At 45.3% G+C, this 16,589-nt stretch overlaps 1 protein-coding gene and 1 long non-coding RNA gene across 5 annotated transcripts in view; one reads left to right on the forward strand and one right to left on the reverse strand.

Annotated features, from left to right (window-relative positions):
* INVS (inversin) overlaps positions 1-16,589 on the reverse strand; it is a 212,542-nt gene that overhangs the window by 183,347 nt on the left and 12,606 nt on the right. For 2 of the 4 annotated variants that reach the window (XM_037893419.2, XM_037893418.2), the window contains exon 3: positions 1,465-1,631. The exons of 1 other annotated variant lie outside the window; for it this stretch is intronic. In XM_037893419.2, coding sequence (XP_037749347.1) covers positions 1,465-1,631 — 167 coding nt within the window. Of the gene's footprint in view, positions 1-1,464; positions 1,632-16,589 lie in introns of those variants that run through there. One more of the 4 variants, XM_037893420.2, reaches the window with a different exon arrangement.
* Positions 4,451-13,494, forward strand: LOC122464603. Its single transcript, XR_006288796.1, has 2 exons — positions 4,451-4,566; positions 12,863-13,494. It is a non-coding gene; the product is annotated as an uncharacterized LOC122464603 (long non-coding RNA).

The following is a 16,589-nucleotide window of genomic DNA, read 5'->3' on the forward strand; positions in this document are numbered from 1 at the left end:
AAAGAATAATAGAATGCCATTTATTTAAATATTTTTGGATGTTTTCTACATTTTCAAATATATTGATTTTAATGACAAGCCAGAATACAAAGTGTACAGTGCTCACTTTATATTATTATTTTTGATTATAAATATTTGCACAGTAAAAAACAAAATAATATTTTTCAATTCAACTAATACAAATAATGTAGTGCAATCTCTTTATCTTGAAAGATGAACTTACAAATGTAGAATTATATACAAAAACATAACTGCACTCAAAAACAAAACAATGTAAAACTTTAGAGCCTACAAATCCTCTGGAATGGTGGTTGAAGCATGAAGGGGCAAATGAATGTTTAGCTTATCTGGCACATAAATACCTTGCAATGCCACCTACAAAAGTGCTATGCAAACGCCTGTTCTCACTTTCAGATGACACTGTAAATAAGACGCGAGCAGCACTATCTCCCGTAAATGTAAAAAAACTTGTTTGTCTTAGCGATTGGCTGAACAAGAAGTAGGACTGAGTGGACTTGTAGGCTCGAAAGTTTTACATTGTTTTGTTTTTTTGAGTACAGTTATGTAACAAAAAAAATCTATATTTGTAAGTTGCACTTTCACAATAGATTGTACTTCAGTACTTGTATGAGGAATTGAAAAATACTATTTCTTTGTTTATTTTTACAGTGTAAATATTTGTAATAAAATAATACAAAGTGAGCATTGTACACTTTGTATTTTGTATTGTAATTGAAATCAATATATTTGAAATGTAGAAAAACATCCAAAAATATTTAATAAATTTCAATTGGTATTCTATTGTTTAAAAGTGCGATGAAAAGTGCGATTAATCACAATTAATTTTTTTAATAACGATTATTTTTTTTTAGTTAATTGCATGAGTTAACTGCAATTAATCGATAGCCTTAATAAATAGGAAACAAACTGATATAACTGAAGAAGGCACAACAGATATGTAATGAATTTCCTAATACAGTACCTAAAATTCCCTTCACATACGTTAGCTTTTAAGAAATTCTCAGAGTTGCTGCTGGCACTGATAGTTAGTTAAGGCACAGTCCTGCAGCCATTCAAGTCAATGACAATACTCCAATATGTATCACTGAATGTAGTAGCAAGCTTACAGAGTCAGAACTTCATCGTTCTGAAATGGACAAGAATTGCTTTCCTAGAAGGGAACAGTTATTAGAGCAAAGGGCCACTAGACTAGTGGCAAATGAAGTCAACCATATGTTTAAATCACAAAAAATAGAGAGAATAAAGAGATTAACTGTTGCATAAGCCAAATTCCTAGTAACATTTTCCAAAATACTAACATTTATAGCATGATGGCCTAGAGAACAGTAGAGTCCTTTGAAAATACTGGGTATCGTTTACTTAGTTATTTAAGAGTTTCTTAAACTGAATGCCAGTGGCAACATTAGCAGCGCATTAGGTATTAGAGCATTTTTATTTAATTACCTTTTGTGCAGCAAGGTGGAGAGCAGTTCTCTGGCTATGATCAGCTTTATTAATACCTACTCCTGCCTTCAGCAAGGCCTCAGCACAATCTAACCTGTCAGCCAACACACAGTACATGAGTGGAGTCCTCCCAAACTGGTCTTCTTTATTTTTCAGCTCAGGGTTTCCTATAATCATACGAAAAATGATTACTAAAGTTTGCATCACTAAAGCTTAATTAAAGGTAAAATGTAACTATCCATTTGAGAAAGCATGTAATCTGTACAGACAAAACAATCTTTAGTCATAAGTTGCTGCCTCAACAGTAAGTGTTTTAATACGTTAAAGAGGTACTCACAATTATGAAGGCTACTGTAAAAACAGATCAGTCCCTACTTTTTTTATCCCATCCCATAATAAGGAACAGAAGGAGAAATTGAATGAAACTTGATTTTAACATCAATATTATCATCTATTTCACTGCTCCTCATTTTAGCATAAACAATCAGTAACATGCTTATCCATCTCTTTTGGATGCAAATACTGGCATAGGATGAGTGAGTCAGCTGGTTGCTGCCAAGAGATGTTGGGATGGGAAACTTGAAGTTCAAGCCCTTCTAAAAAATTCAGATCGCTTCCTTTCCACCCACAATAGGGAGGGAATGAAGATGCATCCCCACAGTGCCAAAAGTCTTAACTGCTTCCTGGGTGTCAAAAACAGAAACCAACCCCCTCCTTCCTGGGTATCAAATGCCCCAAGTATCCTTTACTAAGCTGTCTAAATTGAGCTCCCACCTGACAACTTCTACAATGTAGTTTTGTATCATCAGTATACAAATCTGCAACATGTTAGAAATAGAACATTTGGGAGCAGGATAAAATAAATCATATTTAATATAAAAATAAACCCCCATGGAATACTATACTGATTATATCATGCAATTTCATAACTCCCCCTGTGCTCAGAGCCACAATCCACTGAAAGTTAATATGGCCATGCAGGGGATTCCTTCCTTCCCCTTAATCATTTGTGCAGCTGCCTGGCAGAAGAACATAACTAGCCCATAATACATATTCAGTCATTCTTGTTTCAGTTTGCAGCATCCTGGGACTACCAATCCCAAACATTCAAAAAACATGAATTGGCCCCCCAGTATAATAGAATTAGTTTTAAAACCATGATATATTTCTATAAAAAAATAAACAATTGGTTATTTTTATTTGCCCTCTGGTTTCTGAGACTTTAAGATTCACGTTTTCAAGTTTTCTCTGCAATCACAAGGGCTAGAAACTTATTTTTTGTAAATGAAAACTAAGATGCTAATATAATCACGTCTCCAGAAGCTGGGGCTTTAAGAAAAGAATTAAACCCCATGAGACTCTAGACCAGGGGTGGACAAACCTTGGCTCAGGAGCCGCATGTGGCTCTTTTACAGTTGAAGTGAGGCTCACAGAGCCTGCTACGCCCCCACTTTCCCCCAATTCTCCACCTAACAGACTGGAGCGGGGAGCTAGAGGCTTCTGCCCTGCAGCTGGGTGGCGGGGCTAGAGGCTTCTGCCAGAGACGACTCGTGCTTGCTGAGAGTGGGGGGATAATTTAAAGGTTTGGCTCCCTCCATCAAGAGCTTGAGTCTCGTTCCCCCCAGGCATGCTCCCCCTTACCCTCAGCAGCCCCTCCCTGCAGCTCCCAGGTGTTAGCTCTGCACAGAGGGGCAGCGGCAAACAGCTGGGAGCTGCAGGGAAGGGCTGAAGCTTTCGCTCCACAGGGAGAAGCAGCAGCAAAAGCAGCAGCTCTCCCTACAGCTCCCAGCCGTTTGCTGATGCCTCTCCCCAGGGCTGAATGCAGTCCCCAGCTTGCTGGCTCCAGTAGCTGCTGTGCAGGGAGAGGGCTCTGTGGCACCATGTGACTGAAAGCAGGGCCAGCAAACTCTAGCAAAAATCTGGGGGACGTGGGAGAGGGGGGTATGTGACCCCACATGCTCCCCCAAGCGTTGCCTCTGACTTCTGCCTAGCAGGGACCTGTTGGGGCTCGAAGCTTCAGCAGGAGAGGGGCTGAAACCCTGAGCTCTCAAACTTTTGAAGATTGTCATATATGGCTTTGGCCACCTCTACTGTAGACAAAATTGCAACAACTGCCACAATGCTTCCAGTCTTCATATTTTACAATTTGTCTTGTCACTGCTGTTAGACAGACATAACTACTGGGTACACTGGCAAGGTCGAATGAGAAGGCCCTGACATGCTACTGGATAGAGGTACATAGAGTCTTGATGGCATTTTGAAACTTTCTTTGGGAAAGAACAGACATTGTAGTGTACCTATAAACACATCCATACATTTTCCACCCCTAGAGATTCTTGTACAAGTCATATACCAACCTCTCTAGGTCTCTTCTTAACTGTGCCAAGGACAGGGGTTTTCCCCCCATCATGTCTTCAGGTTAGGAATATCCACATGGCTGCTGTAGGGACAACTTCTCCCAGCCAGTCCCGCTCTTCCAAATTTAGGAAGTAGCTGGTTGGAACCACAAAGCACTAGCTCAATCCCTCACCTCTGAGAGGAGGGGAATACCAGACCACCCCGGTTATGGAAATCTACCCTTGGACACTAAAGCCAGGGTCAACAGCAACCTTCACTCTCATTGGTCCCATCATCTGTCTCCTAGGTATTTTTTAAAGGCAAACCTGGAATGGAGAGCTAGGAAGATTCCCCTCACAAATCAAACAGCCTATTCACCTGGTACATATTGTGACGGGGTATACAAGACCCTCTGAGGCCCCCGACACACCCTGTTCCAGAAAAGGGCAGTGGAGAGGGTCCTTCAAGCTGCCTAGAGTGGCAGTGTACAACACAGCCAATCAGAGCTGAAGAGGTCAGTATAAGAAGAGATGCAGGGCCAGAGTAAGGCCAGTTCCTTGCTGGAGATGGAGGAGCATGGATGGTGTGTGGCTAGCTGAGGGAGCTGCAGGAAGCCGGAGAGGGAGAGGGAGAGGGAACGAGTGCTGGTTGCTGGGCCTCCATTAGGACAAGGCCCTGAGGTAAGGCTGAAGATGGCACAGGGCTGTGGGGAGGCGGCCCAGGGAATTAAAGCCGCAGCATGACTTAGATAAAAGGACACAGTAGGTAGTTGCTATCTACAGGGTTGCTGGGCTGGTACCTGGAGTAGTGGGTGGGGCCAGATCTCTCCCTTCCCCCTCATTAGCCACTGGGGGAAGAGGCCTGGACACTGAAGCACCCCAGAGGGGGAAATGAATTATAGTGGCCCAGCAGGATAGCTGCAGCCAGAAAGGCCCTAAAAGTCTGAAGACATAGTCTTCAGGGGGGGAGCCCTGGGGCACCGTTCTATCCCAGAACAGAGACAACTTAAGGGAGATTTTACGGAGAGCACTGAGAGAGACTGCTGTTGGACTTGTACCCTGGAAGGGTTTTTGCTTGTCTCTCAGAGACAGACTGTGTGTGACTTGGCCAGAGGGCTGAGTCACAAAGACCCACCACAGACAGAGTGAGTGTGCAGGAGCCTGCACTCAGCCAAGTGGGTGCTTGTGAGAAGTGAGTGTGCCCTGTTACATGTATAAAAATTAAACTTCTTTTTGAATCCCCCTCTTTTTCCCTTCAGGGCAACCAAGCACAATGTCAGACTTTGGACAGGCGTGGTTCAGTACCATACCAAAAGATTATTTATTGCTCCATTTAGTCCACTGCCTCACCCTTGTGCTCTACTTTATCACCTGCTGAGAACATATGATTTGATATGAACTAGTTATTAACAGACTCAAAGTAATGGTAACTAACCAGAGTACTTAGTTAACTCCTGGTATTTACCTTGTTTGTGATAGACAAGAGACCACAAAATGCAATGCCATCTGCTGTGGAATTACCTCCTGCAGTTCTCTGTCCTCTCTATTCTTGGACACTCTGTCAGAGTTTCCAGTAAGTCTGAGAGCCTCCTAATTAGAGCTGGAGAACTAATTGATTTTTTCGGTTCACTGGCAGGTTTAAAAAAAAGATGGGGGTGGAGGGGAAATTCGGTTCAACCTGAACCAAAGAGAGAGGCTACCTACCTAATACAATAACTGGAATTCTTCAAGATGTTGTCTCTCTATGGGTGCTCCACATCAGGTGATGTGCATACCCATGCAGTCTTGATTGGAGATCTTTGTGAGTAGCAGCCACACCTTGCCCTACACAGCCTTGTACTCCAGTACAAGGGTGCATAGAGAGTGATGGACCCACTGCAGTTCCAGTTCCTTCTCAACCATGAAGACCAGAGACAAGGACTCCAAAGGAGAGGGGAAGTGGATCAACCATAGAGGCAAAACAGCTACTCTAGCAACTATACAAGCTAAGTAACCTCTCCTTCTTCTTCGAGTTATTGTCCCAATGGGTGCTCCCTATAAGATTCCCAAACAGTACCCTCAATTACAGAGGGGGATGCTGAGAAGATAGATTCAGTAGAGCACAGAACAGCTTCACCAAAGGCCACATCAGCCCTAGTCCATACATGATAGTGTAGTGCTGGGAAAATGTGTGCAAAGAGCTGGAAATGAAGTCCTGGAAATGGGTGCCCCAACCCAGAAGGTAGGTCTCTGTGGTGGTAATCTTTGTGGGAGAAGGATGTGAAAAGGGAACTCCCACACAGTACTTTCAATGATCTTTCCACTGGTTTAGGGAGCAGAGAACCTTCCAAGGTACTGCCACCAGTTTGAGCGTTTGTGCTTGCTAGGGGATGTAGAAAGAACTGAGCCAGCCTTGCATGTAGTGTTACTGATGTACAGGTTCCCACGTGGTCTAGGAGCAAAAGGTCAGCTCTTGCCGTTGGTTGAGGATTCTGTTGTAGTGTGGAAATAAGGCTGGACACTATAGCAAATTCATCCATGGACAGGTACGCTCTGGCAGACATGGAGTCCAGTATGGCTCAGATGAAGTCTATTAGTTGTAGAGGAGTGACAGCAGACTTTTCTCACATTGAGTCAGGGGCCCAGAGAGTAGAAGAGGAATAAGTGCCTTATTGGCTTCCAAATGCACCTCAAGAAAGAAGCAATCCTTGAGGAGCTAGTCATCAAGATGGGGGAAGAAAATTATTCCCATCTGACAAAGATTGGCTGCAATGGCTGATAGGACCTTTGTGAAGACACTTGGGGCAGCTGAAAGGCCAAAGGACAGGACATGGTACTGATAATGGTCCTTGCCAATGATGAATCATAGGAAGCACCTGGGGGAAGTTCCATGAAAGTACGCATCCTGGAGGCAGAGACAATGAACCACTCACCCGGACCCAAATATGGAATTATCGGTACCATGGTTACCATCCTAAACTGCTCAGTGAGGACAAAGGTGTTTAAAGCCTTGAGATCAAAAATCGGTCTCTACCTTTTTTTTCTTGGGAACCCAGAAGTACCTGGAATAGAATCCTTTCCTGATGGAAATCCATTGGAATGGGTTTGATCACCCCAGAAGCAGAAGAGCTTGTATCATCTGTCATAAGAGACCCTTGTGAGAAGGCTCCCAGAAAAAAGGAAGGGGATGGTATGGGAAGGAGGGATGGAGCTGAACTGGACAGCCCAATGAAACTATCTCTTGGATTCATCTCTCTGAGATAATGAGCTCCCAGGAAGTACAAAATGAGAGGCAGTCCTCATAAAGGAGTGGGCTGGTACAGCAAAGGATCCAGAAAAGGGATGATTCACAATGCTCAACCAATAGGTCAAAACAATTGCTTAGAGGAAGTTGCCTACTGAGATCATACTGTAAAGGATGGCCCCTGATTAGGAAATCTGGACCTCTTTCTGGAGGTTTGGCAGTGGACTGGGAGAGGCAATTGAGCTATCTGTGGCTTACAGTATTTATTCTGTCACAGGTGTATAGATGCCAAGGGATCACAAAGTTGCCCTGGAATCTTTGAATGAGTGGAGGGATCCATCTATGGCATCAATGAAAGGCTTAGGCCCTTAAAATGGAAGGTCCTCCAGAGTATTCTGTCCTTCCAGGGGAGGACAACGGATTGCAACCATGATACTTGACACATGACTACGGTAGTGGCCAGAGAGTGCAAAGCCATGTCCACTGCATCAAGTGAAACCTGAAGGGAAATCTTAGCAATCACCTGGCCTTCTGTGATCAGAGCTTGAAACTGCTTCCTCTGGTTTTGAGGCAAATGATCAATAAAATGAGAATTTGGAGCAATTTGTGGAGTTATATTTTGCTGTCAAGTCCTGATAACTGACCACTCTGAATTGCACAGCAGCTAAAGAATAGCTTTTATGGCTGGGAAGGTCCAAGTGCTTAAGCTCTTGGTCGGAGGGTGTTGATCTAGACCAATATTTCTTTTATTGACAGCACTGATGATCAAAGAGTTAGAGGTAAGGTGGGAGAAAAGTTACTCTGAACCCTTGGCCAGTGCATACTAATTTTTATCACCCCATTGACAATGTAGGTAGAATGGTTGCTGGTGTTTGCAACACTGTGCAGGCTTGCAATAAGCAGTCACTGACTAACAATCTTGCCCTGAGAAGAGGACTAGAAGATGTCCAGAAAGGAGTGCTGAAATTCTTGTATTTCCTCCCAATGGACGTACAAGGCTTCTGCAATCCTTTTTATAGGATCATAGAATATCAGGGTTGGAAGGGACCTCAGGAGGTCATCTAGTCCAACCCCCTGCTCAAAGCAGGACCAATCCCCAATTTTTGCCCCAGATCCCTAAATGGCCCCCTCAAGGATTGAACTCACAACCCTGGGTTTGGCAGGCCAATGCTCAAACCACTGAGCTATCCCTCCCACCTAGATTTGAGATCCTGAAAGGTCTTGCAATATCTGAGTAGGAAGATGGAGGGGAGGGAAGGGGGGGGGCACCATAACTGCTTCATCTGCTGAGGAGGAAGATTTATTGGATGGTGGTGTCTCCTCTATGCCTCACTCTTACTCTTGTGAATGCTCACCCTGAGGAAGAGGGTCCTGAGGTTCAGTGGCTGCTGGTTTTGACATGTCCACCTACAGACATCAGAGTCCAAGGAAGTGTCCTCTCCTGTGTCTATTGGGAGGCGTTACAGGTGTCAAAGGCTAAGGAAGGAGTTGTAACTGCATTGATATTGGAGGCAGAGTCTTCATGAGATCATGTGGTAGCACTGGAAGACAGGCCAGATCCAGAGGGACTGTCAGTTCTGGCAAGAAAACCTTTTGAGTATGCCTTGACAGAGGGGATTTGGGTTCTTCCAGAAAACAAAGATCCTCATTGAAGAGGAATCTGGGCAGTACCAGTGAGTTTGGGTACTATTCCTTGGGCGTGACCATGTCGAGTAGTACTGGGGACTGTACTGATGGACGATATGGGCACTCCTTGCCATGACTTGATGAGGACTGTACTGAGGATGATTTTGATGGAGTCGTTGCTTGTTGAGGAGTCCTTGAGTTTAGAAGGCTCCACTTCCAGTACCGCTGCAGGTGCTGCTTAGGGTTGCTTGCTCTCAGTATTGGAAGTCTTTTTGGGTAGTCTCAGTACCAGAGGACATACCCATACTGTACAGGGACATAAGGTCTCCTTGTTCCCTGACTTTAAAGGTGATTTTTTTCCTCTCCCTTCTCTTGTGCACTCTCTGGGGAACAGGTCTCTGGTGTGGGTCCATCTCTCCTGTCTGGGAGACCCAAGTTTCAAATCCCTGCTCCATTGACTATTTATATATAGTTGAACAGCCTCAACAGGAGAGACTGAGCTACACCCACACCAGAATACCCCACAACCCAGTCCAGGGGTTGGCAACCTTTCAGAAGTGGCGTGCCGAGCCTTCATTTATTCACTTTAATTTAAGATTTTGCATGCCAGTAATACATTCTAACATTTTTTAGAAGGTGTCTCTCTCTATAAGTCTATATATTATATAACTAAACTATCATCATATGTAAAGTAAACAAGGTTTTCAAAATGTTTAAGAAGCTTCATTTAAAATTAAATTAAAATGCTGATCTTATGCCGCCGGCCCGCTCACAGCCTGGGGTTCCGTTCACCTAGGCCGGCAGCAGGCTAAGCAGGGCCTGCGGCCAGGACCCTGGCTGGCAAGGGGCCAGCAGCCAGAACCCCAGACTGGCAGCGGGCTGAGCGGGGCCAGCGGCCAGTACCCCAGACCGGCAGTGGACTGAGCAGCTCAGCCTGCTGCCAGTCTGGGGTTCCATCCACCAGCTCTTGCCAGCCAGGGTCCCAGCTGCTGGCCCCACTCAGCCCTGCCCATATAGAGTGGGTACCTACCTTCTCCCTGGTTCTAGCCCATTCTCTTCCTCTCTCTCTGCACTGAGCTGAGGGTGGGGGTGCACTGAGCATAGGGCTGGGGGGTGAAGGAACAGGCTGGGGGTTGGGGTGCAGGGTCTGGCCAGGAGCTAGCATGGGGGAGGAGGCTCACGGTTGGGGCAGGAGTGCTTACCTGGGCAGCTCCCATTTGGTGTGAGGGGTGCAGGAGCTCCAATTTGGTGCTCAGGGTGCAAGTGGGAATGTGGGGTGTGCAGGAGTCAGGGCATGGAGTGTGGGGGGCTGGGTATGTGGTGGGGGTGCAGGGGTCAGGGCAAAGGGCTGGGGGCGTGGGCTAGGGTCATGGGGTGCTCCCAGCTCCCTGCCTAGAGCGGCTCACGGCAGGGGGCTGGAGGAGATAAACCCTGATTTCACCCCCCTTCCCCAAGGCCCCGTCCCCACCTCGTCTTCGCCTCCTCCCCGGAGCAGCGGCTCTGCTTCTCCCCCTCCCTCACAAGGGCCATCAGCTGATCGGGGGCAGGGAGAGGAGGAGGGGCAGGAACTCAGCACGCTGGGGGAAGAGGCGGGGGAGGGGGAATTTGCCTGCACTGCAGCAGCAGCTGGCAGGACCAAGCTTCTCCACCCCCTGCCGGCGCAGGGTGAAGAAGAGCAGGCTGGGGCAGGCAGGATTTTTAATGGCACGCTGCTGCCTGCCGGGATCCTGGCCCCAGCCCCGCTCAGCCCGGTGCCAGCCTGGGTTCAGCAGAGGGCTGAGTGGGGCCGGCAGCTGGGACCTGGCAGGCAGCAGCATGCCATTAAAAACTGGCATACGTGCCATAGGTTGCCAACCCCTGGCCCAGTGGTTAAAGCAGTGTCCCATGTTAGAGACCCAGATCTAATCTCTGTTCCATATGAGACACAGGAAGGAACTGAACAGGGTCTCCCACATCCCATGTGAATGCCCTAACACTTAAGGACAACTGGAGGGCTGAAATCTCAGGAGAACATTTTGTCTAAGGCTATGTCTACATTAGCACTTTTGTCCGGAAAAATTTTGTTGGCCAGGGTTGTGGAGAAAAAACAACACACCTCTGACCGACATACGTTTCAACGACAGAAGCACCAGTTTGGACAGCATTATGTTGGTGGGAGACGCTCTCCTGCCTCTATAGCTACCACCACTCATTGGGGGTGGATTAATTATGCTGACGGAAGAGCTCCCTCCCATCAGCATAGAGTGGCTACACAGGAGATTTACAGCAGCGCAGCTGCAACAGAACAGACTGTAAGGTCTCTAAACTTGCATGCAATATAGGTGTAGCCTGGGATGCTGCATGATTAAGCAAGAGGCCATGAGTCCAAATTCTAGTGTAGACAGCCTAAATTTTTCAGCAGGGAAGGATGGGGCTTGGAGAGTGGAAAATTCCTAAAGGCAGAACAAAGAAACCAAGGTGTTGATGACAAGCTTTAAAGCCACAAAGGCTTGGTGAACAGAGAGAGAGAGAATATTTTGGTCAGGCAAGAGGGGCATGCTTTCATAGTGGGGAAGGTACCACCCCATTTTGTAAATGGCACCTAAATTAAAATTGTCAAACTATGTGGCAAATTTGTGTCAACATCGCAAATAGTTTCAGGTTGACCAAAACTATACTCTTTCAGCAAATAAACTATTAATCCAAAACATTTTGTCCAGCTCTACTTCTCATCAAACTACTTCTGGCATTGGTCAAGCTAGCCATTCATCCGTTCAGGAAGCTGAAATTAGCAAGGGGAGGTCTCTTCAACTGAGAAGCTAAGTTTAATATAAACAACTTAGATTTTTTTTTTGTAATGTTGAGTCTGTCTGTAACCTTCCCTAGACACCTACCTATAATCTTGCTGCATCAGCCTAGTATGATGCTGATGACTACACTCAATGCCCACAAAACTCACCCTTGGCCTTGTCTCATCCATCCCTGAAATAAGAGGGCTGATGCACAAAACAGTTCTTTCCAATGTTGGTTGGACTGGAATGTCCATAATTGTCTTTTGTGTGGTATGTCAGCCAACAGCACAAAGTACAGATGCACAAAAATAATTAATTAAAAATAGAACCTTGCTAATTTACACTAATGACTGAGAGAACTGTTGCAATTTACTGAATTTTGAAAATTAGACTAAGCAGGCAATATAAAAGCAAGAATAATGCACTGCAAAAAGTACTTTGGTTCTTTAATTTTAGAAGTGTAGTTTAGTTTTAAAAATAGGAGATTTTTTAATACCCTGATATTCTACAGAATTTTTTTGCAAAATGAAATTAAGTCAAAACAAGACTTCACTGCAACACTTTGCTATTAAGGGGTACCTTTTTAACCCTGGCCTATACTTGTGTACATGCAATTCTTCATGTGTACAAACACAGGCCCCAAACGCCTGGGTGAGAATTCTGCCCTGAACTGTTCTTGCAAAGTGCAGAGAAACTGATGTTTTGTGTGCATTTTATTTATTTAGATGTAAATAATTATAAGATACCAACAAGAGTTCTAGGTGCCTTAACACTTAATTTTATAGCATACTACATCTAACAGCATGAAAAGAGGTTATTAGCGAGGTTCTATTATAAATTATTTTTAAATGTTAGGATTAGTGCTACTCAAAGGGGTGTTTTTTTGGTTTTTTTTAAATTAAGCCCTAATTATACATGTAGCTGGTCTTTGATAAAGAAAATAAACTAGAATCTAACATAGTTACCATCCACATTAGTTACATACACTACACAGGTGTTTTAAAAAAGTAATGAATTCAAATTGTTTTAGGTGATACACTTACCAATTTTAGGGAAGCCAATAGATAATACATATGTTCTTTAATGTGTAATAGTAAAGTAAATTAGAATGCTATCTTATTTTCTTCATGGTTTCTAGGCTTACAATGTTTGTTCATTGCTGCTCAAGGTGATAAGTTGTAGTGTTCGGTAGCAGTATTAGAAAGCAATAAGTAGAAATGGGTATTGTCACTTGTTCACCTAATTATTTTATGTGGTCATTAATCTGGGACTTCATTCAGGATGTAATAGTTATGCTAATGATAAATAATGGGAACCAAAACTGAAGGTGCAGTTCTTCCTTGGCTCTTAAAAGCTTTTCTTAAGTTCTCACTTCATAGTTTTACATGAATTTCATCACACACTGGATATAGTTTGTAAAAGAAATGTTCTTCTCTCCAAAGACTATGGAGCTGGAAGCCAGGAGGCAGAGTGAGGAGGCAGAGCTGGAGCAACAGAATCTTGATGACCAGGACAAATGCAGGCCTCTTGAAAAGGAGAAGAGGGTCAGGTCACATCCACGGGACTGAAGACAGCAGAAATAAGGGTGTGCCTGATCAGTGGCTAGCTGACAAACAGATGTGTGTATGATGGACCCCATCACCCTGCCTGGAGCCTGAGTCATCATGGACACTAAAGGTTGTTCTGAGATTCTGACTGTGGGAACATGGGGAATTATTTTTCTTGATGTGGTGTTTTCTGTAATGAGGCAACAAGGGTTAAATCCCAAGGGCACACGTAGAAGCCTGCCATGGCCAGACTCAGTGGTCGAGATAGCAAGCTCATTGTCTACCCTCGCCAGGGAAACTGAGACAGTGTCAAGTGTGTCTGGCCCAGTTAAAAGGTGCTGTGGCCCAGAATCTGCTGGGAATAGTGAGTCACTCGTACAGTTAAAAAATGCTTTGGACCAGAACTCCACTGGGGGCAGGGAAGGTTGGTGAGTGCAGTAACACACTGGTACAGCTAGGAAATGGTGTTTACTAGTTTGTTCAGCAGCTGCATAAATTAATACATTAAAAAATACTTCCTATGGCAACTTCCACTTTGCTACCTTGTATGTTTACTTTACCACCGTCTCTTTCTTTACATTGGTACTTAACAAATATCTAGATTATGTTCTGTACAGGATACAGAAGAGATGGTACCATGCTCCCAAGCATTTTACAGTTTGGATTATGATCACGTAACACTAGGCAACATGAAACAGTAGTCAACATAAGGCTGCGAGTCTGTAACAGTGACTCTCCGTTACTTTTGCAGCTGCTGGTGCTGGCTCAGGGGCTGCCTGAGCTGGGCAGCCCCTAAGCCACCAACAGCAGTTTGGGTGTGTAGGAGTGGGGGTGCTTACATCTGAGTGGGGTACTCCCCAGCTTCCATGGCCCTGCAGCTCCTAGGCAGCGAAGGAGCTGGGGGGGGGAGGCTTCACGCTGCTCAGACCCACAGGCCCCCAACCCCCACAGCTCCCATTGGCTGGGGTTCCCAGCCAATGGGAACTGCGGCAGCCAGCACTTGTGGCGGGAGCAGTGCGCCAAGCCCCCTGACCCCTCAGCTGCTAGGAGCTGCAGAGACACAGAGCCGGGTAGGGAGCCCCGCCAACAACTCCTCCCCGCCCCCCCAGCAAGGGTCCTGGCCACACACTGCAGCCTGACCCCCCCCCGCACAAAGGAACAGCAGGGTTCCCAGGCCGTGCTGCCCAGCCCCCTGCCCCACCAGTGGGGTCCCCAAGGCCACTTCCCCCAGCACCCATGGTGCCCCTGGACTGCCCCCCTGCCAGTACCTGCAGCCCCCACCCAAGTTTCAGTCATAGGTATTTTTAGTAAGTCACGGACAGGTCACAAGCAGTAAACATAAATTCAGGTCACAGGCCATGAATTTATGTTTACTGCTTGTGACCTGTCCGTGACTTTTACTAAAAATACCCGTGACTAAAAGTTAGTTTTAAATATAACTAAATAATGTATAGTTAAGGCTACATTTTAGTCATGAACTATACATTATTTAGTTATATTTAAGACTAACTTTTAGTCACAGGTATTTTTAGTAAAAGTCATGGACAGTAAAACAAAAATTCACGGCCCGTGACCTATCCATGACTTGTACTATACTCCTGACTAAATCTGGGGAGTGCCACGGGTGCTTGTGGGGGGCACCGAGATGGGGGGGGGGCACAAGTGCTCAGGTGGGGTGGGGGTTGACAGGGCTGGCAGGCTCCCTACGCAGCTTCTCAGAAGTAGCAACATGTCCCTCCCTCAGCTCCTAGCTCTGTGTTGTCAGCTCCCATTGGCAGGGAACCATGACCAGTGGGAGCTGTGGGGGCAGTGTCTGCAGGCAGACGCAGAGCTAGGAGCTGAGGGAGAGAGACATGTTGCCACTTCTGGGGAGCCCCCCCACCCAAGGTAAGCACCATCCAGAGCCCTCACCCCTTCCCGTGCCCCAGCCCTAAGCCCTCCACCCAAACTGCTCCTTCTGCTGCTGGGGAGGGTGCGGTATACAGTTGCCTGAGACTGCCCTGGCAGCAGCCGGTGCAACTTGCCCAGGGGCTGCTTATGCTGCTCAGGCAGACCCAGAGCCAGCCACACTGGCCACTGCAGAAGTCACAAGAGGCACGGAAAGTCCATGACAAACTCACAGCCTTAGTTATATGGCATGTCCCACAATAAGATAGGCGGGGAAGGGGTTAAACATCCATTGATCTGAGGGATTGCTGTTTCTTCAGAAAACCTGACTCCTGGAACCAGAGTTCTTCACATGCACTCATTAGAACAGGGGGACCAAACAGAAACATGCAGAGGGCTAAAAAGGATCCCTACTAGAAAAATTTCAGAGTAGCAGCCATGTTATTCGCAAAAAGAATGTAGCTCACGAAAGCTTATGCTCAAATTTGTTAGTCTCTAAGGTGCCACAAGTACTCCTTTTCTCTTTGCTAATAGAAAGAGGAAGTTTGTTTTTTTTAAACCCAGCCTGCCCTACTGCTGTTGTGAGAAGTTGTGCAAAACTGGCTGGGTTAGTGGAATGTTGTCAAAAGATCTTGAACAGTCTCAGAACATTAAGGCAAGTACTGTCTTGGCTCATAACGCTGCCCAGTGCACTGGCGTGGTCACACAAGCATACTACAAACTGCCCAATTTCCTTCAGGCATCTACCAATGGTTTCAGCAGTTCCTGATGAAAAGCCAAAAAACTGTTGTGATGTCATCACTGTTGTGATGTCATTCCAGTTTTGCCAGGCAGTGGTTGGTTCCCCCCCACCTCCAGCAAATGCAGTCTACATCATATCCTGTTAATGCATGGAAAAAGTAGAGCTTTTACGTTCTCTTTGCCAAATATTGTAGCAACTTCAAAAACTGAAAAGAACCTATAGTTTTCCTTCCCATCCATAAGGAATCCAGAGCAACATTATCTGGGTCATACACAACAGTCCTTGAAAGAACTACTATTTCTTTGTCCACAGCCATGATCAATACTTTCTGCTGTTTCTGACAAACTGCATCAGCAACATGCAGGAAATACTTGTATCATGTTTCTTCAAATGAACACAGTACAAGGTTATTTTAGTGCTGCTTTGTAGTGATGAGAAAAGCATAGTTTCACCAACACTGGTGCATAATTCTTTGCTGCCAACTTTTAATGATAACTGCCCAGTCTTTGACAAGTTCAGTCTTGTTTTGGCTAACTCACAGAAACCTTTTCCAGTTAACTTTGAACAGTAGCGTATCTAGGGTTTTGAATGGGAACAAATGTGTGGCAGAAAAACTTCTATAGTGTACTTCAAGCTCTTATTTTCCCAAGTCAGAAAATCCACACAGCCCCATCCAGGATCTTCACTTCAAACAGCAGGTGGTGGTGGTAGTGATTCCCTCAAACTTTTTCTGTGCTGGAAAGTTTTCAGTGATCTGAATGTAGCCTGTAAATAGGATTTACGCTTTGTGCTAGTTTAATTCATTCATTGTTTTCCTTTCTTTTTGCTCTCATCATTAGGTCATTGTAGTTAGTTAAAAGGGCATGATTTGCTTATTTGGCTCTGGAGAGATAACAATTTAGGTGACAAGATAAACCAGATAAAACTATTACATATCACTTCCTAATGCAATTTACTACTTTAATACTACTAATTTACTCCAGCAAGACTTAA

Source organism: Chelonia mydas, chromosome 2, assembly GCF_015237465.2.
Source record: "Chelonia mydas isolate rCheMyd1 chromosome 2, rCheMyd1.pri.v2, whole genome shotgun sequence".
Taxonomy (NCBI): Eukaryota; Metazoa; Chordata; order Testudines; family Cheloniidae; genus Chelonia; species Chelonia mydas.